This window comes from Sesamum indicum, linkage group LG8 (genome assembly GCF_026168435.1).
Source record: "Sesamum indicum cultivar Baizhima isolate 11 linkage group LG8, ASM2616843v1, whole genome shotgun sequence".
Classification (NCBI taxonomy): Eukaryota; Viridiplantae; Streptophyta; class Magnoliopsida; order Lamiales; family Pedaliaceae; genus Sesamum; species Sesamum indicum.
This window is the reverse complement of record NC_142664.1, coordinates 352917-378943: the sequence shown is the minus strand read 5'-3', so window position 1 is coordinate 378943 and position 26027 is coordinate 352917. Positions and strand designations below refer to the sequence as shown.

At 36.8% G+C, this 26027-nt stretch overlaps 3 protein-coding genes and 1 long non-coding RNA gene across 20 annotated transcripts; 1 reads left to right on the top strand and 3 right to left on the bottom strand.

Moving 5' to 3' along the window:
- Positions 1-229: 229 nt before the first annotated feature.
- Positions 230-5569, bottom strand: LOC148787062 (uncharacterized). 14 transcript variants are annotated; one of them, XR_016066596.1, is made up of 5 exons: positions 5455-5569; positions 5267-5382; positions 4813-4906; positions 4111-4173; positions 230-3747 (listed from the first exon to the last, which is right to left on the bottom strand). XR_016066596.1 is itself a non-coding variant. In XM_088883021.1 (5 exons), exons 3-5 carry the CDS (start codon positions 4982-4984, stop codon positions 3557-3559), a joined length of 339 nt encoding a protein of 112 aa, XP_088739147.1. In that variant the 5' UTR covers positions 4985-5110; positions 5267-5374; positions 5455-5568; the 3' UTR covers positions 230-3556. The 14 variants fall into 14 exon arrangements, 3 of the variants coding, with proteins under 3 accessions (XP_088739147.1, XP_088739149.1, XP_088739148.1); XR_016066595.1 differs by having other exon boundaries at positions 5267-5374; positions 5455-5568; XR_016066590.1 differs by adding an exon at positions 4991-5110 and having other exon boundaries at positions 5267-5564.
- On the top strand, positions 5557-7324 carry LOC148787061 (uncharacterized). The gene is made up of 3 exons (XR_016066599.1): positions 5557-5908; positions 6556-6654; positions 6729-7324. It is a non-coding gene; the product is annotated as an uncharacterized LOC148787061 (long non-coding RNA).
- A 1091-nt stretch (positions 7325-8415) lies between these two features.
- Positions 8416-21076, bottom strand: LOC105167268 (uncharacterized). 3 transcript variants are annotated; one of them, XM_011086911.3, is made up of 20 exons: positions 20818-21076; positions 20436-20710; positions 19238-19341; positions 18636-18722; positions 18427-18502; positions 18264-18338; positions 17586-17639; positions 16608-16667; positions 16413-16529; positions 15818-15912; positions 15527-15729; positions 14489-14586; positions 14106-14209; positions 13852-14017; positions 13653-13775; positions 13185-13267; positions 12502-12643; positions 10685-10714; positions 9574-9644; positions 8416-9406 (listed from the first exon to the last, which is right to left on the bottom strand). In XM_011086911.3, the coding sequence occupies exons 2-20, from the start codon at positions 20469-20471 to the stop codon at positions 8800-8802; spliced, it is 2331 nt and encodes a 776-aa protein (XP_011085213.1). In that variant the 5' UTR covers positions 20472-20710; positions 20818-21076; the 3' UTR covers positions 8416-8799. The 3 variants fall into 3 exon arrangements, with proteins under 3 accessions (XP_011085213.1, XP_011085212.1, XP_088739494.1); XM_011086910.3 differs by lacking the exon at positions 20818-21076 and having other exon boundaries at positions 20436-20798; XM_088883368.1 differs by lacking the exons at positions 16413-16529; positions 16608-16667; positions 20818-21076 and having other exon boundaries at positions 20436-20799.
- Positions 21077-21693: 617 nt separating this feature from the next.
- EMB2271 (Transducin/WD40 repeat-like superfamily protein) lies at positions 21694-26022 on the bottom strand. Of its 2 annotated transcripts, none has more exons than XM_020696156.2 (7): positions 25450-26022; positions 24806-25148; positions 24193-24417; positions 23527-23752; positions 23254-23414; positions 22583-22648; positions 21694-22346 (listed from the first exon to the last, which is right to left on the bottom strand). In XM_020696156.2, the coding sequence occupies exons 1-7, from the start codon at positions 25881-25883 to the stop codon at positions 22269-22271; spliced, it is 1533 nt and encodes a 510-aa protein (XP_020551815.1). In that variant the 5' UTR covers positions 25884-26022; the 3' UTR covers positions 21694-22268. The 2 variants fall into 2 exon arrangements, with proteins under 2 accessions (XP_020551815.1, XP_020551816.1); XM_020696157.2 differs by having other exon boundaries at positions 23665-23752.
- Positions 26023-26027: the final 5 nt, after the last annotated feature.

Sequence of the window (26027 nt, the reverse complement as noted above, 5' to 3'; positions counted from 1 at the left end):
TAAATCGTACAATTAAAAACTTATGTATTTTCTATAACGTTATTTTATATTCATACCTTGTAAAAAATTAAAATAATTTCTCAATTTTATTGAATTTACTATTATTGCCATTCAGTATAAATTAAATATTTCTATAAAAAATTTATGCTTAACAACAATGCACTTGCATTTTACTAGTTGATAGAAATAAGAAAATGTACAAAAGTTAGAAATTTTACTTCTTTGGACATAAAACGAATAATAGTCTTTATTGCTTTAGGTAAAATACAAGTACAATCTTTCATATCATACAAAGAATGCTGAAATTCTACAAACAACGAGTGCTAATTTACATTTAAAAAAAAATCTTCTAAAACCCATTAGGCATATTCGGAAGACAATCTGAGACAGGTTCGTCGCTATGAAACAAGTCCATCGGGCGAACTCTTTTGTTGATATCAACTTCAACGGTGTCGTATGATATGCCACTTCGACTACATCAGTCGATGACCAATATTAGCTTAAACCATGCTTCCGAAAGCAAATCTTTGCTCTAATGTCAACCTGAAGAAAACAAAAGGACGAATCTTGATAAGTAATACACAACGCAATTGTAACATGGAATCTATGGTCTATCCATAATCGTTTATTAAACCTCAAGGTGCTAGAGTCTATATTTCGTTTTTCAGTTCTATGCTTATCTAAATAACATCGTCTCACTAAGAATAGTGCGGGAAACTAAAAGTCGAAATAGAGATTTAAACACTCAACTAAAATTGCTTCACTTTGATTGCTTAAGTACTGTATCTCTCTCTTCCCCCTTGTCATTTTCTAACAAAAAAGCAACCGTTGTCCCTATTCATTCCCTCTACAAAATTTTTCCCCATATTTAAAATTCAAGAAATGAAAAAACCATTGAATTTTTCTTTGTACACTACAAGAACTCGATGTGTGACTAATTTCTACAGAATCTTCACATTCTCACCATTCTCATTTGGAAGACATAGGATTATGAATTTTGAGACAACTTTAAATGTGTTGGATGCGGGAGACATTAGAGTTGAGGCCTACACCGGAGATCATCCTCCACTATTTTTGTTGATTTATTCTTGATTCATAAATTGTGTTAGGTTCCCATGTTGTTGTCTCAAAAACTTTTTGTTTGTCATAACATTTATGATTCTTGTACAAATTTTACAAAATCACCATATTTGTTCACATTATTGACATCTGGACTTTGTAGGTGCAGCACAACAAAATTTATTAGAATATTGTTATTATACAACCACAAATTAATTCACTTGTGAACTTAGAAAATAAAATAGCACATACTAAATTGATGAATATTTGTCTAGATGCCAAGTATATTTATTATTTTCATAATACCTGTGACCATGTTCTTAAAAAGCTTTTTCAACATCTTGACAAGTACAAGCATTAATAGTACATGTCTTTTGTTATCATTTATCACAAGAAAAATTAATTATGCACTTCTTTGAAAACCAAAAAATATATTTTACATCAATCCATTTTTTCAAAAATAGGAAACGACCTGCATCTTAAGTTTTTCAAAGAACTAAAAAAAATATTTTAAATCAGTTATTAGTTACAAAAATAAACAGTTTTAACACATTTATCAGGAAGTGAAAAATTACGACATTTCATGCATTTTCAAAAAGCAAGTAGATGAATAATGATTAAATACATTCCAAACTTTGTTCATTTATACTTCGTTTTCTTTGAAGAGAAATTAGTACACACTTCATATCGATTTTGAAAACTTCATTGGGTAACAAAAAAATATTTGGTATGAGAGAACAAATCTTTGAGTAAAAAAGAAAACTAAATTATGGGTAATATAAATAAAAAGAAAAAAAGTTCTCCATTTTAATATTTATTAAGTTACCAAAAGTTTGTGTTCCTTAAAAATCATTTAACAAAATTTGAAATTACAAATATTCACAAAAAATTACTCATCTTGGAAGAGAAATTTAAATTTGGCATCTAGACAACCATTCAACATTTTAGCATATAGCATTTTATTTTCAAGGTTCACAAATCAAATAATTCATTGTTGTATAATATAAATTTTCCAACATATTTTTCTATGATACACCTGCAAAGATGATGATGTTAATAACATAAACGAATGTGGTTTCTGTAAAATCACACAAGGATAATAAATATATAACAACAAAAAATTTTGAAACCACCACATGAAGAAAACCCAACTCAATAAATGAACAAGGAATAAGTCCACAAAGAGAGAGGAGGTTTGTTCTCGAATTTATGTCTCAACCCAGTGCTTGCATCCTCCACATTTTGAGCGACCTCAAAATTCAATGATCCCATTATTTCCAAATCAAAATGGTGACAGTGAGGGATTTCTGCAGAAATTAGTCCAGTAAATTCGAGTTTTGTAGTTTACAAAGTGTAAAATCAATAGTTTCAACCTTTCTCGATTTAAAAATATGGGGAAAAAATCAGGAGAGAAGAATTAATTGGGCACTGGTTACCTTTCGCTAGAAACATGAAGAGAGGAAGATGAAGATACAACTACCATTAGGTTCTAGAATGTTGTCAAAATGCATACTTTTAGCAACCAACGTGTGTTTCAGTTGAGCGTTTTAATCCGAATTAAGCCTTTTGTCTTAATGAAATGAAGCCATTTAGTTCGCACATAACTTGCCAACCAATATATTCTAGCCCCTCTGAGTTTCAATAAACGATTATAGATCACCTATACTTACTTATATGCTTGACTTGCATAATCAAATACATTGGATGTTATATACTAACTAATGCTTCACGTGAAGAACCAAATAAATACATGTCACATGTATTACTAGAAAATGATATACCAAGTAAGGTGAAACCCTTTTATAATTGTATAGCCTCCATAGTACAGTCCTGGCATTCTTTGAAAGGCATAAGCGACAGAATTATGAAAAAACTAACACACGGAAGAAAAGAACATCGATAAATCATTCAGGCATTCTTTGAAAGGCATAAGCAACAGATACTGCATAAGGAAGAAACCTTTTTGGATGCACATCACAAAAATAATTCTGTAGGTTCATCAACTAGGGAACTAGCAATTGGTTTACGAAGCTTCATCACAGTCGAGTTAAGATCTCTTAAAGTAAAGCTCAAATAGAAGAAACAGAGAATGGAGGGATGTCACTTAGATTTCAGAGAATCACATTTATGCATCAAGACCCACATAGGTGAAATTGATTGGTATCAAAGATAATACTAGGAAAAGCATATACATTACTTACTGCTCCTAAACTAGATCGCTGATTTCGTTACCTAGAGACCTTTCCAAAGATTTCAATAAGGACCAAGAGTGGCATGACTATGAAACCCATAGAAAGGGAGCTGCATTAACCATGATCACCTATAGGCGAAATAACCGACATTTTCCGACCACAAAATCATTTCATAGCTATAAATATAATAAATTCAAAAGAAAAGGAGGTCACATCCACAAAACTGATAGAAAATAGAGATTTTAAAAACTCTAAAGTTGTCGATACAGAGCTAAATCAAGCCAAAAAAGTGAGTTAAAGATTTCTCAATGTGAACTATCCAATTCAATTAGAAAGACAACTACGTGAAAGCAGATTGGTTTCCGGAAAGTCATGGAATCAAAAAGGATATCATTAGATGAGGCGTTACTTACAAGGATGAATGCACATAAAATATCATGCCTTCTCTTTTCAAGAAATTGAAAAACGACTTGCCTTCGAGGATGAAAAGTGTCCACTGCAATCAATCATCAGTCAACATACATAACTAATAGATGTAATTGATCGTACAGTGAATATTCAACTGTAGGGGCAGAAAACGATTTAGTAGCTGATCATATATATAAGCTAAACAATCTTTCCCAAGTATAATTCAGGAAAAAATGTACATATGCATCACCTAATATCATATCAAAACATAAGAAAGTGCGTTTTCTTTATCTTGTTTCTTTTCTTTTCTAATCTTCCTTTTGTTTTTTCTTTTGGTGGCTAGGGACTTGGAGGGTGTGGATATTTACACCTATGTTTTCAGTTACATGGCTTCCATCATGTCACATTTAAAAATCTGAAAAATATTTGTTGAGACAGAGTAATTAGTTACCTGGCGATACAGTGTAGGTGATGTATTCTTCATCTTCTCTAGAAGTTCTAGAAGCACTGGTGCCTGAAAATAGAAGAAATTAAATTATTTTCTGAAGTGAAGTCTGGTGACATAATCCACAATCACCAGTAGAATCGTAGTTAAGACATAATACTTTGTTCACCACAAACCTTTCTTAATCAAAGACAAAAGTAAGAGAAAGCACGCCAAATGATTAATAGGACTAAGCGACCGAGAAATTCAATACGAAAATAACAATGAACATTGCTTCAATGTAGGAATCTGCGTAAGTTACAAAAAGCTTGATATCGCAAAAGAACAACACCAGAAATTAAATCTCACAGAAAATGACCCAAAAACATGTAGTTTTCCTTGAAAATTTCATCACGTATGAAAAGGAAAAATAGGGCAAACTTATGGAAATAAAGCCTCTAATTGTAGGAAATGGAGGATCAACCACAAAGGCCACAGCACATTAATCTTGTAAATAGAGCAATGTATTCAAAAATTTCCAAATAATACCAATGATTTAGCATTACCAGAAGAAAACATGAAAAATATATATAAAAAAAAGGAAGGAAAAAAAATAGTTATTTCACCAAGAAGCATGCAACACAAGAATTCACAAGAAGAGTAATCAGTTGTACCATATCAAGAATCAAAATCTGAATAACAAAACTGAAAATAAGAAAACGGGGTGACCTCTCTGAATGCCAAGAAGCCAGGAACATAAGATGATGAATTAACGAGTCATTTTTTGAGAAACTCCAGTCAACCCCACCCACGTACTTGAGGACTGCGAAAAAGCAAGAAATTGAGTGAATCTTGGATTGTCTCCTGGCTGTAATTTCAGAACCTCAGGATCCTCTGCCATTGTCACCTTCAATTCTTGAAATCAAGAAATCGATTTATGGAGTTTCTTGTTTGGGTTAATCAGAGACCATCGAAGATAATCTTGAGCGGAAACGATGGAAGGAGAGGGAAGAGTGCTCATTGAAAACTGTAGAGCAAGAATCAAGAAAGAAATTTTGATTTCTGTAGTTTTCAGTTGAGTGTTCTTCAGAAGAGGCGAAGATACATATATATACACAGAAACTAACACGACTTCAACTAGTCGTTACACATAACTTATAAAAACGCCGTTGCGTTTTCTTACCTAACAATCAGACTGAAGAAAATGTAAAAGGTGAAAAAATTGCTACTCGTATTGCAAAAAACGCGATCTGTCTTCTTCTTCTTCTTCAGGTCTCTACACTGCTTCATTCTGCAATTCTTCACATGCAATTATAGGGATACAAGAAAGAAAGCAATTACAACAGGAAAATGTGGAATTGCCAAACTTACTCAATCAGAAGTTGCTATTCCCTGAAGTGGAAGTGTCTTCTTCCATGGAGATGGTGGAAGAATGAAATAAGAAGAAAAGGAAAGAAGAGAAGAAAGAGGAGACTGTTCTTCTACCGCCCACGATATGATATTTATGCTTATATTCCCTCTTTATTTTTTCGATTAATTCTTTACTTTTTTTCACATTTTATTAAATACTAAACAATTATTATTCATATAATATTTATATGTAAAATATATTATTACATCAAATTAAATTATTATACATTGTTTACATATGAAAGTATCAAATATTCAGGACTATTTTAATACTTATATGTTTTTAGAATTGAAATACATGATTTTTGTCCTAGAATATTATTAGTTAATTTGTCCTCTGCTGACATTTTCTTTCAGGAGTAGACTTTGAGGTGCCGACTGTTGAAGACTAGGTCTACGTGTTATACGCAGGCAGGTCGGGCCAGTATGTTGTTTTCTCCTCTTTGTCAGTTAGAGTGCAAATCGTATTTTGCCCATAGCCCATCTATTATACTAACATGGCAGGCTAATAAGCCAAATCCAATAGGATAACTAGCCAGATATTGGAGATGACAAGTTATACGTATTTCTAATACCATGAGACATATCATGCCAAAAAATTTTCAACAAACTCCTAAAGTAATGGTGGCTAACTTGGCATCAGCAGGTAAAATGAAATTTGCGTAAGTAGGCTTGACTGGCATGACTCGTTCAAATAGTCATAACTTCTTAAAGATAAGTCCAAATATCAATCTGTTCTTTTTTTGTTAGTAATCTAACCATGCAGCTTTCTAACGATGTATCACAAGTTGCTACAACTTCTAAACTTGCTCTTCATCGGCCGATAAATAAAGGTCATTGTGCATTCATGAGGGTATCAAGTATTATTCACGCAATCAGTCTTTTTCCTTGATTTTCAGCAAGCTTCTCGCCCTATTTTGCTCTCAAACATTATTCCCGCTTTAAATTGATACTTTGTCAAGTCGTTTCAACTATTTCATTATTACTCTTATGTTATTTCAAAATTTTCAATTATCTTTTCAGTAAATCGATTATTGACGTAAGCATCAGAATTGTTTGTAGGTTCGTCCTCATTTTCAGTGAAGATCCTTCAACCATTGTGATGTGTCAGATCTTGGTACACATTATTGGCGCCATTTGTGGGAGATTTGAGCTAGAGATGTAAGAAATATCCAACTTAGAAAATGGATGTCACAATGGCTTTTTTTAAGGAAATACTTCTCTACTTCCTGCAGCAGGTTTTGTAGTTCTACTTTCAGAACAAACACTAAGGGATATCAACACCCCTGCTCTCACTCTTGATCCGACAGCCTTGCCTGCTACAACCAACCCGCTCTTCCTCTAGCAGCTTTTCCAGTTCATCGCAAGACCGTCAACTCAGCCCTTCGGGGCTCCCAAGCCAAGGGAGCAGTACAATCTTCTCACTAGGAGAAGCTAAAGGCACAAGGAAATGACAGGCCAACTCCAGCAGGACGAACCTACACTAGTTGATCCCGTCTGCAAGGAGAGGGCCAATCAAGAACCTCCATAAATCTAGCATTCTCTCAAGAAAGACGTGGTGGAACTCTGCCAACAGGTAAGGAAGGAGGCCCCGCTATTGGAGCGCGTATTCCCTTCAGTGTAGATATTATGGCGGAAGAGCTCCTTGCTCACCTCAAGACACCCTAGCACCAACTTGATTATAATGGCACCACACTCCTTGCTAAGCACATCCACGATAGAAGATGGGATTATGAAGCCACCTCTTCTCTCAAAAATAGAAGAGAACCACGAGGATAGTTGAATCCCATCGACCCAGCACCGAGCATTTTACCCCACTTACAACAATAAATTATATTATTAAAATAAATAAAATTTTAATATTTAATATATTTATATTTAAATATAAAAACATATATTAATTTAATTCATATGTTAAAATTTATAGAATAAAAAATTCAAAAAAAGAATAAAAAAGATGCAGAGCAACAACATCATCGTCTTTGTCAAGCACTCCCCACGCCGCGCGTCTCTGCTTCCACCTCGCGAGCTCCCTCACCATCGCCTCTACCTCTTTTCATTTCTCTGCAACTAAATTAGATTTTCCTATCTCCACGTCCGATCTAGGCACGATGTGGAGCGGCAGCCCGCCATCGGTATCTATAGCTATACATATACATATACATAATTGTACGTATATATATGTGTAACATACAATTTTAAAATACACAAAATTTGGACCGTTCAATTTTATTTATTGAAGATGGCTATTAAAAATTGATTAGATCATATGGTTCTGATACAATCATAAAAGATCCAACAGTCATTATAATAATAATAATTTATATCAATAAAGGTATAACAGGAATTTACAAAAAAATACTGTTAAGTAAAACAAATGGTCAGAGGAGCGTGTGCTGGATTTCAAAAAATACAGGATTTTTTTTTTGCCTATATATTTAACACAAGAGTTTTTAGCTGAATTTTCATAACACATGAGGGTTTTACGCAATTTTTCCTAAAATAAATTACTAAAATGAAACAAAAAAGAAGAAGAAACCTTTGAAATGGAGTACTTATGTTGTATATTTAAGAATATTTTGTATATATACTATAACTTTTTAAAATATTTTTATGAATTAATATTTCCTCTAGATTATATATTTTATCTACCCTCAATTTTTCTTCAAATATATTTTTGAAAAAAAAAAATTCAATAAGAGTAAAATAATAATTTTTATTTTTCCATCTAGGGGCTACACAATTATATTTAATTTGAAAAAAATATTTATAATTTTTCAAACAACAAGAAAATACTTATAATTATGCCAAACTTTAAGAGAGATAATTGTAATTTACCCTTATAGTTTTTATATTAAGGTACTACGGGAGCTTTTGCACTACTTACTGGAATTTCATTATTTGATTTAATAGATATAAATGTAAAATAAATATATATTTGTGTTGTATGTATATTTCTATGTTTTGACAAAAACTTACACTCGAAAATCACAAAATAAAGTAAGTCACCTAAAACATATAAACAGGGTCCTCAGAACATACATTAGGACATTCTAACATCTTTCCCAACGGTACTCTACCAAGGGATGTAGAGAAGGCAAAACATATCGATTCAGTGGCGTCAAGCTCAGATAATAGCAACTTCATTGCATAATGCAAACCCCACAGAACAGAAGATCATGGACATACTTAAACTAGTGAGTAGCATAACTCCAGAAGAGTTGCTTCTTCCACCTCAACAACACAAGAAGGTTAGGTTCTTCCGGAACTACTTAGACTAAGAATTTACATTTGTCTCTGTAAGCGTCAATTTTTATCTTCGCATTTTGTAGGTCCAGAAGAGTCTTCTGTCCCAACATGTGAATCTACTTCTAGAATTCTTATGTTCAGATCACCCACTTGTGCCGATTGTATAGGTCTGGGACTGGAGTCAACATTGTTTGAATTAGGTGATCCTCCATCAATCTTGCGAGGTACATTGGCCAAGGATTCTGCTTTATCTGGTGCGACATCATCTGGTTGAGCTCCTGATTCCATGGGCTCCCACCCATTCGATATTGATGGGGACTGAGCTGTGTTGGACGTCTCAGGAGAACTTACAGGTGGAGGCAATTCAATAGAATCAAAACTTTCCCTCCACTCAACCCACTCTGGTGGTTTGTCCAACCCAACAGTAGCAGTTTCTCTCATGTCCTCGGACAATTTGCTAGTCACATTGTTACCATCTAAAGTTGGTTTCAATCCAGGAGAGCTGGATATGGCAGTGTGTGCCAAATCCTTATCTTCCTCAAGAATGACATCATCAGCTCCTCCATCGGCACCCACATTCCCCTTGGGGGATGGGGAAGCAATTGAACTATCTATTCTCTGATCCTCAAATGCAAACCAATCGGAGTTTGTGAAAAGAGATCCACTGTAAGAGAGAGCAAAAGTCAAGCTGTCAAAAAGCAGCAGCAAGAGAGTATGAGGTGGCAACGAGGATCATGCTATGAAATCATAGAGATAATAAAGTAAAAAAGCTAACAAACCTAATTGGCATTCCATGCAAGGTAATTAAGCCAAATAAACTCTACCACTTACCTTTCCTGGTCATCTCCCAAGCGAAGGGAAGAAATGACAACTTCAGCAGATGCATCATCGAAGTACACATCCTATGAGAGTTATAGCAGTTAACTCTTTAGTGCACAATGTTGTTCGACATAGTTGTAAGCTTCATAAACAAAAATGGAGCCGGAACAGAAATAAACAGAGATAATCCGATATTGTAAAATTGTTAACAGATGAGGAATTGTCCATTACACAACCAATTTGCACACACATCTTAACTTCTCAAATTTACTTCAGAAGACTACAAGAACAGGGACCAATTCATCCATACTTCTATTAAAAGTAATAGTTAAACATCCATTAATAAGAGTTTTCCCCTAGCATCCCTTTCCTCATTCTGCCTAGGTCTTAACCAAGTCATTCATACATTAAATGCTCTGTTTTCTGAGGAATAGATATTATTGCATTAATTCACTGTTCTCTCTATAACTGGTAAAACGTGTATTAATAAGTGTATTTGTCCGGGGTGTTGCATTAGTTTTCTCCCACCATTCCTTTCATCATTTTTGTGTTGCATTGGTTTTCAACTACCATTCCTTTCATCGTTCTCAATTGGTCTTCTCCAAGTTATTCATTACCTTCTCCACTCTCCAATCATGTATTCGCATATGGGTGACCCAGTTATGGGAAACAGAAAGCATCGGACACAAACCATCCTCAAAACAGAGCTAATTTTTGTGAAATTTGGTCCACTACAACTTTCATTACTATGCCTTGCACCCACTCGACCATCATGTTGACAAAGAAAATGATTGAAGTACCAAATCTTTGATAGATTTCAATCAGTAGTGTTCTTTAGAAATAGAATCTGTACTGGCAAGATCCTTGTAAATTGTGAAATTGATTCTTCACTGATGGTGTAAATTTGCGAAGTTGGTTTCATTCCTCATTATCTTGGTTGGGCAAATTGTCGTCAGCTCAGATTCCTTAAAAAGTAATTTTCAGAATCTTCAGAAACCCGAAGTATCAAGTACCATTTTAGTGACCTTGGAAGGCCATTCACTGGTCATTACCATTAATAACCTAGTGATGATAACTTGGAACACCATGATTAAAAAAGTCATGAAGCCGGAAATGTGCATACCTCATCATCACGTTCGGCTGAACCATGGCCCTGCACAAAGAAAACAGGTAATGTTATACAAGGACGGAACTGCATTAACTAATAGAGTTCAGAGGCTAAATCTTTTAGTCTTTTGGCCCTACTAACTTTGTATCTTCCTGCAACACGAATAATTTCACATCCCAAATATACAACTTATGTCTCATTATTACTTGCTAAGAACCGTTTAGAATATATGAAAAATACAGGAACTTTATCAGCCAATGCATCAGCTAATTTCAAAACTTGGAAAACTACACCGAACACAAAATCTAACAGCTGCAAGTTGCATCTTCATAATCCATTCTATGATATGGATATATGTGGCAAAAACTCTTTTCATGCACCTCCCACATGGTGAAAAGATGGGTAGATCACACTTTTTGTCCCTTTAGGTAGGGCTGAAATTTATTTGGTCTCCAGACATTTTGGAGCACGATGTTAGTGCCCAATCTTTTCAAAATGTTATAATTTTGGTCAACTGTTAAAATTGGGTTAAAACTAAAGAAATCAGGGAACCAGAGAACACGGCCATGTTCTTTGATGTGGAGGAATGAAGGCAGAGTGAAGAGCAGGGGGGAGACGGCGGCGAAAAGAAAGGAGACAAGGAGATCTCACCGACAGTTGAGTGGATGGTGATGGGTGAGGGTGGAGAATGATCGTGTGGAGTGGGCTTTCAAATGACGGTGGTGCTCCGGTCAAAGGACAGTGGATGGCAGCAAAAATGGGAGAAGAGAGGGGATCATGGGCAAGGGTTTCGCTGCCAGGAGAAAGAAGAGAGGTCGCCGTTGGTGAGCCGATCGGCGATGGGTAGGGGTGCTAAATGACTGCTGTTGGATGGGCTCTCAAACGGTGGTAGTGGGCCAGCAGGATATGATCGGATGGTGGCAGATTGGGAGGAGAGAAAAAGTCGATCCCCACACAAAGTGAAGAACACGGCTAGGCCAGTTCTCCAAATTCCATTAACTTTGACTCAAAATCGTAATATTTTGAAAAGATCATGAACTAAAATTATGGCTCAAAATATTTAAGCGCCAACATCAATTTCGGCCACCAAAATGTAATTTACCCATGAAAATATAGATTTATATATGGACTTCAATTTGAGAACAGCGGAAAGAAACCCCGCCTTAACCTCAGTAAATCAGATGAATGTGGAGCACAAAATTTGTAGAGAAAAGTTTCAACAGTCACTCACGTTCCATTAGATTCTATAATTAAGATGCCAAAGGCAAACCTGACTAGAAATCCACATATGCAATAAGCCATCCAAGTATATAGAAGGAATAAACTAATTATCCCATACTTGAAACCATGGGCCAACCCAGTGGTCACCATTAAACACAGATAAAAAAGCTTCAAACTTCAGGATCTCATAATTATACAAACAAGTGCATGATAACAATCAAGGGGAGGTGAATTAGGTGTATACGAATCAACTTGTAAAATTATGACCATTAAAGTGCAACTATTTGGGCCTAGGTCTTACATTAACAGTGATACTACTGGAGCAATATATATAACTACCAGCCTTTTAAAATATAAAAGGATGTAGAAAGAGCTCTAACTTGGACGTAAGAAACTAATTCAAGTTGGTATATAACTCCTGTTGTATCTGCAATCCGATTACTCCCAAACAGAGAGCTATGAATTTCATTATTCACCCTTCCAGTGTCACTCCATGGTTTAAATAGAGAGTTTTCAGTAACCGTTGCTTCAAATATTTGCTCTGCGTTGAGTACACTAGGAGAAAGATGAATGCACCAAATAGAACATTAACAAAACAAATTACAACAAACCTCATCAATAACATCATTGGTGCAGATTCCATATTGAAAGGCCTGGCTCAAGTTATTGGCCAATGCTGCAACATCATAATCCCTGTCTTGGTATTCATCATCATCACTATCTCTCATCCGATCCAGTAATGTGGTGGGCCTCCTGCAAATAAATATATCAAGAATGATACATCCATACTCTGAAGTAGTAACAGAAAAACTAGATTACTAGACAATAAACACAACTGACAACTACGCAACTGAAAATCATGCTGAAAGAAAACAATCTGCGAAACGGAATCAAAACAAAGGGAGACATAGACCTAAGAACTAACAGATCTAACAGGCAGGATAATCTAAGGATTGGTTTTATGAAAAATATTATAATGTCTCAAAATGAACAATAAATTTGTAAATGGGACCAGTCATGCTCTCTTTTATCCTTTTTCCCCCCATCAAGACCTCAAAATGCTATCCAGACAACATGACATGAGATGCATGTGCAAACTTCTGTGTCTAAACATGTCCGAAGATTGAAATTATGTAGTGGCTATATGAACGGGCATCTAACCCTTCTTAGGGAAAATTATTAGACTGCTATAGCAAACAAAATAACACTTTGATGGACAACACGGTGCATACATACAACTCAGAACTTGTGCACAAGGATTAAGGACGGAGAGACTCAATTTAAGAGCACTTACCCGCATGCCCACTGGAACACATTTTCCAATGCATTGCGCTTAAGCAGCACATTTTTCTGCCAATCAGCCCAATCACCATTTTGCTGCCAATAGAAAGATACATTGTGAAACTTCTCAGCAGATACATCAGATGGTAGAAGGCGTAGATGCAGTAAAATGCTTCTCACTAAATTGCAAGATTGCAACCACATTTGGCCTATTAATTCATGCACTCAATCATCAGTATGAAAGATATTGCCTTAGGATATATAGGAGAACGAAAGGAAAGCAACTAATAAGGCAACAATATAAAATAAACATAAAAGTAGGGGGGAAAAAAAAGAAAGGGCAAGGTTTAAGATAACTTAAATCTAAGAACATCAGCATCACTCCAAGTTGAACTTGACAATGAAACATGATATGGAGGCTGTCATGATGCACAGTGAAAAATGGCAGAAACAAAGGGAATAAAATGAGTATCAAAAGGACCTCCAGAAATGTGTGAATCTCACTGTTACTATTCCCCATTTGAATAAGTTTATTAGCCATACGAGTTAAGTGACCGATGTTCCCTATCCTGGGCGGTGACTTTCCTTCAGCAGGGACAGTTGGCTGCAAGGCACATTCACACAATGATAGAAACAGGAAACATCTAACAGTTCCAACAGTAGATATACAATAGGGATACCTTGCTCGCATCGACAGCCAAAGTAAATTTCTTCTCAGCTTCAAGAATCTTCCCGATGAGATTACACTCACAAAGAAGATGTTCAATAAACTGACCGTTCTTGCTCCCCAAGCAAGAGTATACAACATTTTCCACATGATGATGTAAGAAATTATTGTAAGGATACCTACAGTTAGAACAGAGTACTCAAAATTGTATGCTACAAAATAAGAAGTACTATCAAAAGCTAAAGCATATGAGGAGGTAAAACTTACTGAAAAAACAACTCAAGAATACGTTTTACGGCGCCCAGGCGAATCAGTTCCCTTTCTGCAACTTCACTACTAACAGCCACTAAGACTGAGATGAATTCTATAATCTGAGAGACCCACCATTGTTCAGATTGAGATTTGAGTTCCAGGACGACCAATTCCTCTTATATAGAGGTTATTTTGAATAGGATAAAGGGGCGCAGGAGGGAGTTTAAAAAGCAATGTATTGAATATACTGGATAAGCATTTAAATGTAGACAACAACAAATGTGTGTTGGATACACAAACGAATTTCTAAATCGAGTATTTCTTCCAAAGAAAGCATTTCCACTTACAAGTGCAGCAGTTAGAAACTTACATCTAGCAATGCAATAATAATAAGCTACCTTCAAACGGTGCTTTCCAAGAGGAGGCTGCAATTTTCCATATGTAGTTAGCAAGACATGGTCCTCTGATGAAAGATCCAAAAGCTTGAGCAGATCACCTGTACAACAAACCAGTTAGCCCCTTGCTGGTCCATGATAAATGTTTGATTATGATGAATACCAAGATTAATCAACTATGCATTACAGGCCAGATAACTTTCCAGGCTCCAAGCAACAAAGTATATTCAGTCGAACACAGTTTGTAGTAAGTAATAAAGGAAAACACATTATCAAGAAAAAAAAGGTGTTTAGACTCAAAGCTTCTATTCCTTTGAAATTAGATAAAGATTCTTGTTTCAATGCTGAATACATAATCTTCTACTTACATCCTCTGTTTCTTTTCTAACTCAGCAAGTGTATTACTATTATCAAAAAAAATTTGCTGGAGACGTAAATTAATCTAATGACTAAACGAAAACTGCATTACTGTCCAACCAGTGAAACCTCAAAACCAGTATAAGAGACAAATCCGGTTCCTGTCTGTTCCCCTGAGGTCTCTACTTTGTCATAAAAGTTGCAGCATTGCATGCACAAATCCAACATAATTAGTTGCATACATAGGTAATAGGGTTTAGCCACTAACTTATCATTCCAATCATCCACACAGAAAAAATACATTTATGTGTTGAAAGCAAGCAACCCCCAAAGTTAGCTATACTGATCAGCTCCTGATAGTTATTTTGAGTTAATTAAGAGAAAATGTTTTCATTGACATATAAATATCGGGCATAAGCCTCCGTATTTTCAATCAAGCAGAGCTGGTTTGCCTAATTAACTGACATCGATACAACCCTTTTTCGTTTGTGCCGTATGAGAATATAAGTTTAGGCCAATTATCAATATCTCCAAAGTCCTGTATGTATAAGGTGCACTTTCTGGCATTAGTAATGAAAATGAAGGGAGAGAGCGAGAGAAAGAGAGAGAGCGAATACCTAGGGTCACTTGCATTAGTAATCATGGGGGAGGGAGAAAAACACAATGAACCCCAAGTAACTGTACCTAGGCTCTCCAGCATCCCATCAACAGTCTCAGGGTTAGCAGTGATTCCAGCTCCCTGAGACATTTGGCGGTTATACATGTAATAGACTCCTGATGTCAACCTCTTGGGGTCTAACAAAGATATGCAGACTGATAACAAGTTAACCAAGACAGATTTTGGTCTAAAGTCCTCGAAAGCATGACGGAACAATCTTCCTATGAAACTGCAACAGCAGCCAGCTTCCAGTAAAGATAAGAAAAGGGAAAGAATAGCAGAACAAGAAGGAAGATTTTCAAATAATCAATTGCAACCTTGGGCTGGATATTTTTGAGGCTAGCCCTTGGGGAGCATATCGGCTAATGGTACAAAGAGTTTCTGCGGCATTAGCATGCACTTCAGGGCAATCCTGCAAATAAATATTTTAGCTACTTCAAATTCTTTTAACAGAACAGAGATGAAAATGCATGCTAACGAGAACTCTGATGAGTAGAAGGCAAGACATTGGTCGTGTAATGCAAGAAATGGGTTAAACAGAATCTGAGCTTTAAAAAGCAAAATGTCATTTCATAGAGTTTTGCCTGAGGCACATAATCAAAGTATGAAAACATGACCAGAGAACAAGTGTTATAGCTTGAGATGATTCCAACAAGAATAATGCAACTCCAATGAATACAGTGGCACCACATGGAGAATTTCATGCACAAATAGTTAGCCACCACATAACGATCATTTGGCCAAAAAAACAAAGAAGTCTTTAATAAGCATCACGCATTTGAGTATCAAAAACAACAAGTCCAGGATCCAATCAAAATATGACAGGTTGAAGGCTCTAAAATAGCACCGGAGCTTCAAGGAGAGAACAACAGCATCACCATGCAGGATGTGCAGATGACTAGGGTAACTTACAGATGAACTAAATTTATCTACAATCATCTCCAGCACATTCATATCTTCAAACCACTGCATAGAGTCCCCATAATTGGCATAAATATGTTCATCAACACCAATCAGGCGAATTAACACCTATTCAGAAAGAAATTTATTAGAATTTTCATTGAAGATACCCTAAAGAGAAACCGGGTTAGAGGCTGAACAACAAACCTCCATTATAGATGTAATCCCAATTAGGTCAACAAGTTTGTTGATGATATCCTGATGAGCCTGGACATATGTTAGAGGAACATTTAAGCTCCTAGAGAATTTAATGACAAATACAATACAGTAGGCCACAGGCCCATAGGCAGTAAGGATAAAAAGCAAACTAGCAAAAATATGGATTGCCTCAGCACAAAATCTGCTTGGAATTTTTAGACAAAAATATAATGGATGAATCTAGAGAAATTTGGAATGATTAGTGTGGAGTAAAGAAACTTTAATAAATAATTTAGTTGCTTGAAATAGCATGTAAAAAGTATATATATGTATATAACAAACTTTTAAACAAAATCATAAAAAGAGAAATCTGAAACAACGTAAAAACAAGAGTACCTAATCGAAGTCATAAAAGGAGAAGTCTGAAACAATGTAAAAAACATGAATACCTATTTAATTGCCCCCAACAGCCTCTCCCACCAAAAGGACCCAAAAGTGACAAGAAAACAAGTGCTAGAGAGATATCTTTCCTTTCAATGCAGCCTAATCAGATTGCTGCCACTGATATGTCAATGAAACACTTCACTTCTTCTCACATTATTGTCATAAAGAGTAACACACAATTCTGTTCATCAACCAACAAGACAAACCCAACACTACGGTTGTGATTGATATCATGGCATATGAATAGTTAGTTGTTTCAGAACAACCATGATGGCCAAATATAGCCTGAAAATACAATGAATTAAATATTTGAGCTGTGCTCTGCAAGTCTAGTTCCTAAAACACGGATGAGATTGAATACCCAAACTATCAAGCACATGCACATGAGCCTAAAAGTTATTCAGCTCAGACGTTACAATAATTGGACAGCTAATCTGAAGAATAAATTTACAAAAAAAAAGTTATTCAGCTGATAAGTCAGAATAACTGGAAGGCTGGTCAAAAGAAAATTGACGATTGAGTATGAAAATGTACTGGACTCACTCGGATATAATTCATGAGAGGAGCTGTCTTCCGCAGCAAGAGGCACACGACAACCTAGATAAAGATAGGAGCATCAGACGACTAAAAAAGAATAATAAAATACCCATCTAAGTATGAACAGAAAAACATAGGAGACTTGTAAGTAAATTGACGTTTCTTGGACAAATTTTGGTGGGCTGCACATTTTATTATAGATTTCGTATATATAAAATAGTGAAGCAACCCGAGATGTCAAACAAATATCTTATGCATTTCTTCAGAAAGTTCCCTAAATCCCCCGCCATTTACTTTCTAAAGCAAAACCAATCTTTTATTTGTAGATGCCAATATAATTGGCAAATAAAAAGATGCTTCTCGGAGAAAGATTCTTGTAAGGCAGGAATAACAACTATAATATATTCTCAGAGAACCAACCCGGTATAAACTAGTAATGACATGCGACACACAAATAATCAATACACATATATAGACTCAAAATTCAAGGAACAACTATAATGCCTAAACAAAAAAAATTGACTCTAACATTGGACATGCAGCCTTAATATAAAAGTCACTCGTCCATAGACAACCTTTTCCCTTTTCAACCTCTTATTTTCCATTTAGGCACAAACCAAGCTTCAACATTACATAGGGAGCACTTCTAAACTTTCAGCCATCAATCACAGCAGCAAAATATACCTTGCTGAAATAACCAGCCAAAAGTGTACTGTGGGGCCGCCCAGGATCCAAGAAAGAAAACAGCAGGTCCATCAACTGTGAAAAAAGTAGTAAGAGGAAACTAATAAAATTCAGTGTGGAAAATGATCCAGCAAAGTGAACAAAATTCCTCACAACTTCACACCTCATCGTCCTCTACCAATGCTTTGAGTATTATATCAACCTCACATGTGAAAATTTCACAAGCAACAAAAGGAAACCTACAAGCAGAAAGAAGGAAAGTATTCACACTGGTCTCTGTTTTGATATACGCAGTTAACTGGATTTGGTACACAATGTCCAAGCAAGATATGCAGACACCTACTCCTAGAACCCTCTACCATTCACACATACTTGAATATTCGTGGTTTTTTGGCATCCTCTGGAGCTTCTTCCACTATATATTGAACTAGTTGATTAACTTGAGATTTTTCCTGTAAGCTGCAAGAAACATTGGTACATTAGGTCATGCAAGGTCAACCATCCTTACATTCTGACAAGAAAAGACACTTGCATAAAAGATCATGTGCTCCTATTATTACAGAATAGAAAAGGGCACCTGAATGACTTGAACAAGAAAAATATTTCTTCGACAATTTCAAAAGAGAATTAAAGCAGTCAACCTTCAGAAATCATGAATCCAATGAAGAGCTTATTAACAACAAAACACTTGGTAGAGAATGAGTAAATATACTTCAAGGTGTAGTAATCATATTATGGTACCCACATAATTTCAAATAAAATCCCAGCCTAAAGTAGGCATTAAGACCAATTACAACCTCTTAGAATGAAAAATATTCTATCCAACTATGAACAAGTTATGCTCAGAACCACTTTCAGCAAGATATAAGCTGTGAAAAGGCAAAACATAGTTAACTGATAACAAGTGGAATAAACAAAAGATCAAAAACAAAGTTTTACTCAAAACTTGTATGACAAGTGAAATAGGAGCTCACAAACTAATAAGGCGTCCATTTAGAGCTTTGACCTCTTGAATTATTTCATCCTCATCCAATAGCTCCTCCAAAGTAAAGTGTTCTTTATCTAAGATTGTATCCACCTGATATTAAAATAATCAACAAAAGGATTAACATTTTTAACTTAGACACATAAAATGTGCTTCCCGTTATAACCATATGAGCAATTAACCGGGTATAGGACCATGAATTTATAAACATAAACAAGAAAAAATTAAACTGATTTCCAATTGTCAATGCAACATAAAATCAACAATAAAATGCACAATAAGCTTACCACTCAATCAAAGGATCAATGCAAAACCTGTGAAACATGTGATTCAGAAACCATAATTCTTTTTTAGGTCAGGCATAAGCTGATGCAATACTGAAGATAAAGAGTAGTGAAACTGTCTTTATATTTATGGAAGTAGCTGCATATTGTGCATTGAACATAAAAGATATGAGATAAAGATGCTTGCAAAAAGATCACTAGTTGTAAACTCAGGAATTTGTACATGTCAGAGCTTCAGCTGTCAAAAGAAGAAGCACCAGCTTCACAAGACAGGGAGGGGAGACAAATTTATAATCTGACAAAAAAACTAGAATATCCTTCCATCATAATAGGGATTAAAATCTCCCATTTGAACCATGAAGTAAGCATGGCCCTAAATCTCCCATTCCTATCCAGTCCATCAAGGCATGTCCAGACAATTTGTTTGGACATGGATTTCTAACCTTGTGGATCAAAATAGTAAAGTCATTGTGCAAATGCCAGTTGGAAGCGCTTTTATAAGACAAAAACCAGATGGGTGTAGCAATGACCAGCCCCTACGCCCTCATACCAGGTGCAGCATCCTAGTTGGGCCTGCTGTTATATTCCTAGCAACAAATTGCAAGACTAAAACTAATCGCATCTGCCCGAATCATAACACCTTATGCAAGAGAAACAAAGATTTAGAGACAGCGCTTGGAAGAGCAAGATGCTCAAACATACAAACTCCCCTTTCTCGACTATCAAGAACCTTATTCCCATGCTTGCACCACTCCCCAAATCCCAGAGTACTCCAAGAAACGGAAATCACAGTGCATGATCATATCCAATGACCGAGAATGAACATCCCAGGAAATTGGACCAAGAAACAGTATAAAGCATTAACAAATTTTCTTATGAAAGATAAGAGTTATGGGCACTTACTGGGGATACCGTGGAGAGGCCCATATGCCAAAACATGGTGAATTCAGAACTTGGATTATTGGAGTGTAGACTTGAAAACAGATCCGTCTAAAAACCCTAGCTTATACACAAGGCAACCGGCCTTCTCAAGAACTCTGGCAAAATTCTTGAATCAAGAAAAGCCCGAAATTCCACCCAATGAATGACGAGTATGTCTTTCAGTCCTCGATTCCTAAATGTAATGGAGCTTCATGCCAAATTTCACGCATGAAGAGATACAGATGAAAATCCGCTACCTGCCGTAATCGCAGGAGCATGGGTGTATCTTAGCGAGTTGGGAGAAAAAACAAAAAAGAAAAATGTCGAAATGCAGCGCTATCTATATATAAATATATATATATACCTATTAAATTTGTTTACGTATACAAATTAACGGGCGGATCGAAAGAGACTTGGACTCCACGAATGTTTCTGGGCTTATAATATATATATATGATGTACGTACGTACAACAAATCCGATATAGCAAAAGCCGGTGAAGCTGTCTGTATTGGTGCTGGTTCGGCAACAGCTGTAACAATGATTCGTCTTACTGTTTTTACCGTCGCGACCTGCGATTGTACCAAAGCCTATTTAGGCATTTTTCCCCATACTTAGGCTCCCCAATCGACCAGCTATAAAGCGTTTTGTTACATGAAAGGCAATTTGTCACTATTGCCCCTGTCCAACAAATATGTTGTCCAGGTCGGGATTACCGACTTTTATCCTCAGTTACACATTAATCCTACCAACTTCCAGTGAATGTACACGAGTATTGCATTGTATAATTTTGATGCACTCGCTATTGCCCCTATCCAACAAATATGTTGTCCAGGTCGGGATTACCGACTTTTATCCTCACTTACACATTAGTCTTACCAACTTCCAGTAAGTGTACACAAGTATTTCATTGTATAATTTTGATGCGCTCCCCAACCGACCAGCTATAAATCGTTCTGTTACATGAAAGGCAATTTGTTGCTATTGCCCCTGTCCAACAAATATGTTATCCAAGTCGGGATTACCGACTTTTATCCTTAGTTACATATTAATCCTACCAACATCCAGTGAGTGCACACGAGTATTGCATTGTATAATTTTAATGCGCTCCCCAACCAACCAGCTATAAATCGTTTTGTTACATGAAAGGCAATTTGTCGCTATTGTCCCTGTCCAACAAATATGCTGTCCAGGTCGGGATTACCGACTTTTATCCTCAATTACACATTAGTCCTACCAACTTCCAATAAGCGTACATGAGTATTGCATGTATAATTTCTCATCAAATTCAAGCTAGGGAAACACACAAATCGCTGTGGTTTCCACTAAAAAGAATAGCAATACTACAGCACTGACGTACAAAATTACCAATCTGATTGAAAGGGGAAAGAATAAAACAAGGCAACGTCCAGCAAATACAAATCTTGGAAGCAAAATAGGAGGCCTACATTTTGGGACCAACCAGAAAAACCAGAGAGAATGTATTGTCTTTGCATTTGATTTCTGCAGATGTTCACTTAAAAAGCTTGGAGGCTGTCAGCATGTCGAGCTAAATACTTGTTTGGACTATTATTTCAGACACCTGGGATACAGCCATCTGATCTCCGAGGGAGAATATGGTCTACAGGCACTTGACTCTCTATTGATTACAGGAGTTTCTTCTTCTCTCCAGAGTTAAAAGCCGCAGTGGTCAAAAATTGACAGCTGGTAAAGAACTCTCAAAAAAGCATTTGATCCCCAGTCAGAACAGACTTAATGCCACCTTTTTCATTCTACATTCCCATCATTGACTTAAATCAAAACTTGGAACTCAGTGTCATGACAGCTCCAGTGGATGTAGTGCAACTCCATTTTTAGCAGCAGCAACTCGTCCCCATCTTCCTAACCGGGGTTCCTGTCCCAAAGATACTTTATGTCAGATTGAGATAGTAAGATCTGAGATGGCGAAGGGTCGTGGGAATTCAGAACCCAAAGGTCTTAGCTTTGTCTTAGTGGGAAAATCAGAAGATACAAGCACTTTCACCCCCTTTATAAAATACCAGACAGGCAAGTTTAGCCAATATAGAGGTTAAATACTTGGACTTTGTACGGTGGGAAGCTCTAAGAACTTTAAAGAGAGAAGAAAAATACCTGTCCAACCCCAGCAATCAGGAATCTTCCAGATTTTGCAAACGCCAATGAATTGACAAAACCAACCTACATTGCATCGTATTGCAACATGATACAAGTGAGACAGCAAATCATTAAAAGCAAATGTTGTATGTAATACTGCATAACCATTGACTATATCTAGTCCTGGAGGAGGTAAAATTTTTAAGCATACCACATGAAGCGACTCCTGAGTACTTATATGTTGCCACGACTCTATGATTGCAGCAGAGATAAACTTTTAGCTCATAGGACCAACATAGAAACATGGAAGGGGCTACTTGTTAATTAAGTTTGAGATATACAATAGTCTAAAGAAATCATAATTCTACACACTGAAAAATCAGGAAGCAAGATGGAAGTATTCCAAACCTCTGAGAATCCGTGACACACTTGATGGAAGTTGGGCCAGTAAAAATAAAATAAACACCTAATCTTCCTAGGTAACTGCTATCCACATATGCTAGTAGGTGAATTCTTATGTTTGGTATTTTTCCTTTTTTGCCACGGGGGAGGGGGAAAGACTGGTGGTGTGCACAGTGGCAACTTCTAACATTTTGCAGCAATGCCTAAATGATAACATACAGAAATTTTGCACCCAACCTCCAGAGGTTACTCTATAATCCCACAAGAAAGAGTAACACAAAGCTCACCAGGGAGAGTTCAAATAAAGGACGAAGGCCTTTAGACTCGGTCTCAATTGCCCAAAGTCGTACACAACCATTTCCAGCTCCCGAGGCCGCAAGATCACTGCTTCTACATACAGCAACTGAGTTGACCCAAGAAAGAGCTGATGAACCTTGGGTGTTGCTTTCTGCAGATCATGAGTTTAAAATGAGGAGCTGCAACAAATATTTCCATGACTTATGATAAGAAAAAGGTAACCTTGTGCCTTGCAACAGCAAGGTACTTGGAAGATTAGCTACCTAAGTGGCCATTTGACAGTCCTTCACAATTAGCTCGTTCAAATTTGTGTTCACTAAGTGAGGTGTGTGCATTTTTTACTCTATGAACAGGCTTCTTGCGTAGTATGTTCCAATGCTCAATGCTTCCATCATCAGAACCTGACAAGAATTCGTCATCACTAATAAAGCAACAGCATTCCAGCGAAGAGGCAGGTGCTAGAAACTTTAATTGCGATTCCTCCGGAACCTATTTTGCCACAGCAAAAGAAGAAAAACTATCATCAATTGCAACCATTTAGCCAAGAAGAGCAAATAAAAAATTCAGATGCCAACGATAAAAGGGAGAAACAGAAGTATCATCTTAGAAGCTCCCAAATGAATCCCACAAGTTGAATTCTGAAGGCTGGTAACGAGCATATTGCTTCTAAATCCTACTCTATGATGTTGAAGTCTGTTTGAGGCATATTAATTTCGTTTCAGCCATATTTAGTTCACTAATGCTAAATTTGAAGTGCAGCAGACTGGAAAGAATAACAGAAAGAACACATCATCGCTTCACATATCAAATTGCATTTACGACACCAAGTTAACAAGATACCACAAATAAAGAAATGGGGAGGCTGGAAGGCATTGGCCAACAACAGTGACAATAATAAAAGTGTACATAAACAAAAAGTTTAAGGTTACCTTCCATAAACGCATGGTACGGTCCCGTCCAACAGTCAATACACGTTCTTTTCTCAAGCTGTCAATGGTTAACACTTCGCTCTGGTGACCAAATAATGTGTTTATGTAAGTCCTATCTTCCGCATTCCAGATTTTGATAGAGCGATCAAATGAACCAGAGAAGAGTTCTGAAGTCCCTTGCCTAAATGTTAAGCATGAGACAGGTCCTTTATGTCCCGGAAAAGCCTGAAGAAGATTAATTAAGTTTCATCATTAAAATAAATAAGGTAAGATCTTGAGTCCAAGATCCTGTCACTTAGCATTCTAGATGTGGGTATAAGCATGTTACGCATCATTAAGCGAATAAAGAATTCTTACATCCATAATACTTCTTGAAAAACTAATGTCTTTCAAAAAAATGTAATGTAATTAAATTATATCATCCAGCATGCGGCGAATTGAAGAAGTAACAAGCAAAAGTTGGTTTGGGATTGCTATATAAGAACAGAGCCAGATTTTCTTCAAAAGAGTGTAGGAGTAACATTTTCTGAGCAATTTGTGCTGAAGTTTCAACATGTTCTTCATAGGAAGAAAAAGGAAGGAACATCTCTGGTTTGTAGTGCATGGAACGCACCTGAATATGCTCGCGTGTGCGGATGTCCCAAAGATGAACATATCGATCTAGTCCTCCACTAGCCAAATATCGACCATCAGAGCTAACAGCCAATGCCAGAACATGTTTACTGTGCCTAGTAGCTCTACCTTGTGCGTCCTTTACCCCATGAGACTTCAAAACTTCATCAGAAGGCCAAGTGTATTTTTCACTCTTTCCACCATCAACATCCCAGTGAACAATGGTACCATCCTTGGAAGCTGAAAAGCCTCTGCAGTCATCCTCAGATATGACCACACTAGTGACGGGTTGCCGGTGTTTTACCTGAAACCGAAATCCTGCACTAGTTTCTGGCTTTTGAACCCTGAAAATAAGATACAAATCAATACTAATCCAAACACCAAGGAGTTAATATGGACCAGCTAACGACTAAGAAATGTAGCTCAAATCACCCAGTAATGGTGCAATCCTCAACCCACCCCCCCCCCCCAAAAAAAAAAAAAAAAACAAAACTTTAACAGCATGGAACCCTGTTCTAGCATTAGAACATTTTATTGGCACATGCATCAGAGAAGGTACCTTGACGTCAACATACAAATTGCACAAAAGAGGAGCAAAAAGGACCAGCATTTCAGAATTCAAAACGCGCATATATAAGGACAAACCTAGAAGCAATGCCCCTGCGGACGCGGCCGCTCTCTTCGAGCTGCTCTTGCTGCAAAATCTTCGCAATAAGTGAATCCCTTTCTCCTTCCCTCTCTCTCCGCACTTCATCGTCCTCCTCCGACTCATCATCTTCTTTTTTCCTCTCCTTTTCCCTAATCGCCCGCAAAAACTCATCAGCCAACCGCTTCTTCTTCTCGGCCGGCGTCTCCGCTATCTCCTCGTCCTTCTCCCCTTCCTCTCTTTCACCTTCCGAATCGAACTCTCCTCCATCGTTATCGCTGCTCTCGATGTCTTCGTCACCGTCGAATTTACGGCGCCGTTTCTGATCGGAGGCGTCAAAAAACGGATCATGTGCAATCCGCTTCATACTGTTGTTCTTGCCCTTAGTCTGCTGAGCAGATGGTTTCTTCTTCTTTAGGTTTCTGCCCTTCATGGTTTGATTGTGCCCTCAAATTCCAACAACCAGCAAATAGCACGCGCTCACCGGTGTGCAAAAGGAGAAGTCGGAGCTGGTTCTGCAGATGAGAGGTTTAAGGGTAGGGTTTTGGGTTGCGAAATGGGGGAGAATTAGATCAGT

Bases quoted from the DNA above. Each gene is read 5' to 3' on its own strand.
- EMB2271 (XM_020696156.2), bottom strand. From the start codon at position 25,883: ATGAAGGGCAGAAACCTAAAGAAGAAGAAACCATCTGCTCAGCAGACT. The intron at 22,649-23,253 runs GTGAGCTTTGTG...GATGCAATGTAG, and splicing joins CTTTATTTGAACTCTCCCTG to GTTGGTTTTGTCAATTCATT. The intron at 22,347-22,582 runs GTATTTTTCTTC...TCTTTGGGACAG, and splicing joins TGATTGCTGGGGTTGGACAG to GAACCCCGGTTAGGAAGATG.
- LOC148787062 (XM_088883021.1), bottom strand. From the start codon at position 4,984: ATGGCAGAGGATCCTGAGGTTCTGAAATTACAGCCAGGAGACAATCCA. The intron at 4,174-4,899 runs GTACGTGGGTGG...TTCTATTTTCAG, and splicing joins TGCTTTTTCGCAGTCCTCAA to GCACCAGTGCTTCTAGAACT. The intron at 3,748-4,110 runs GTAACTAATTAC...GATTGATTGCAG, and splicing joins CACCTACACTGTATCGCCAG to TGGACACTTTTCATCCTCGA.
- LOC105167268 (XM_011086911.3), bottom strand. From the start codon at position 20,471: ATGTTTTGGCATATGGGCCTCTCCACGGTATCCCCA. The intron at 12,644-13,184 runs GTAAGTGCTCTT...ATTTATTTGCAG, and splicing joins GTGTTCCAGTGGGCATGCGG to GAGGCCCACCACATTACTGG. The intron at 10,715-12,501 runs GTTTGTTGTAAT...TTCTTTGTGCAG, and splicing joins CCAATGATGTTATTGATGAG to GGCCATGGTTCAGCCGAACG.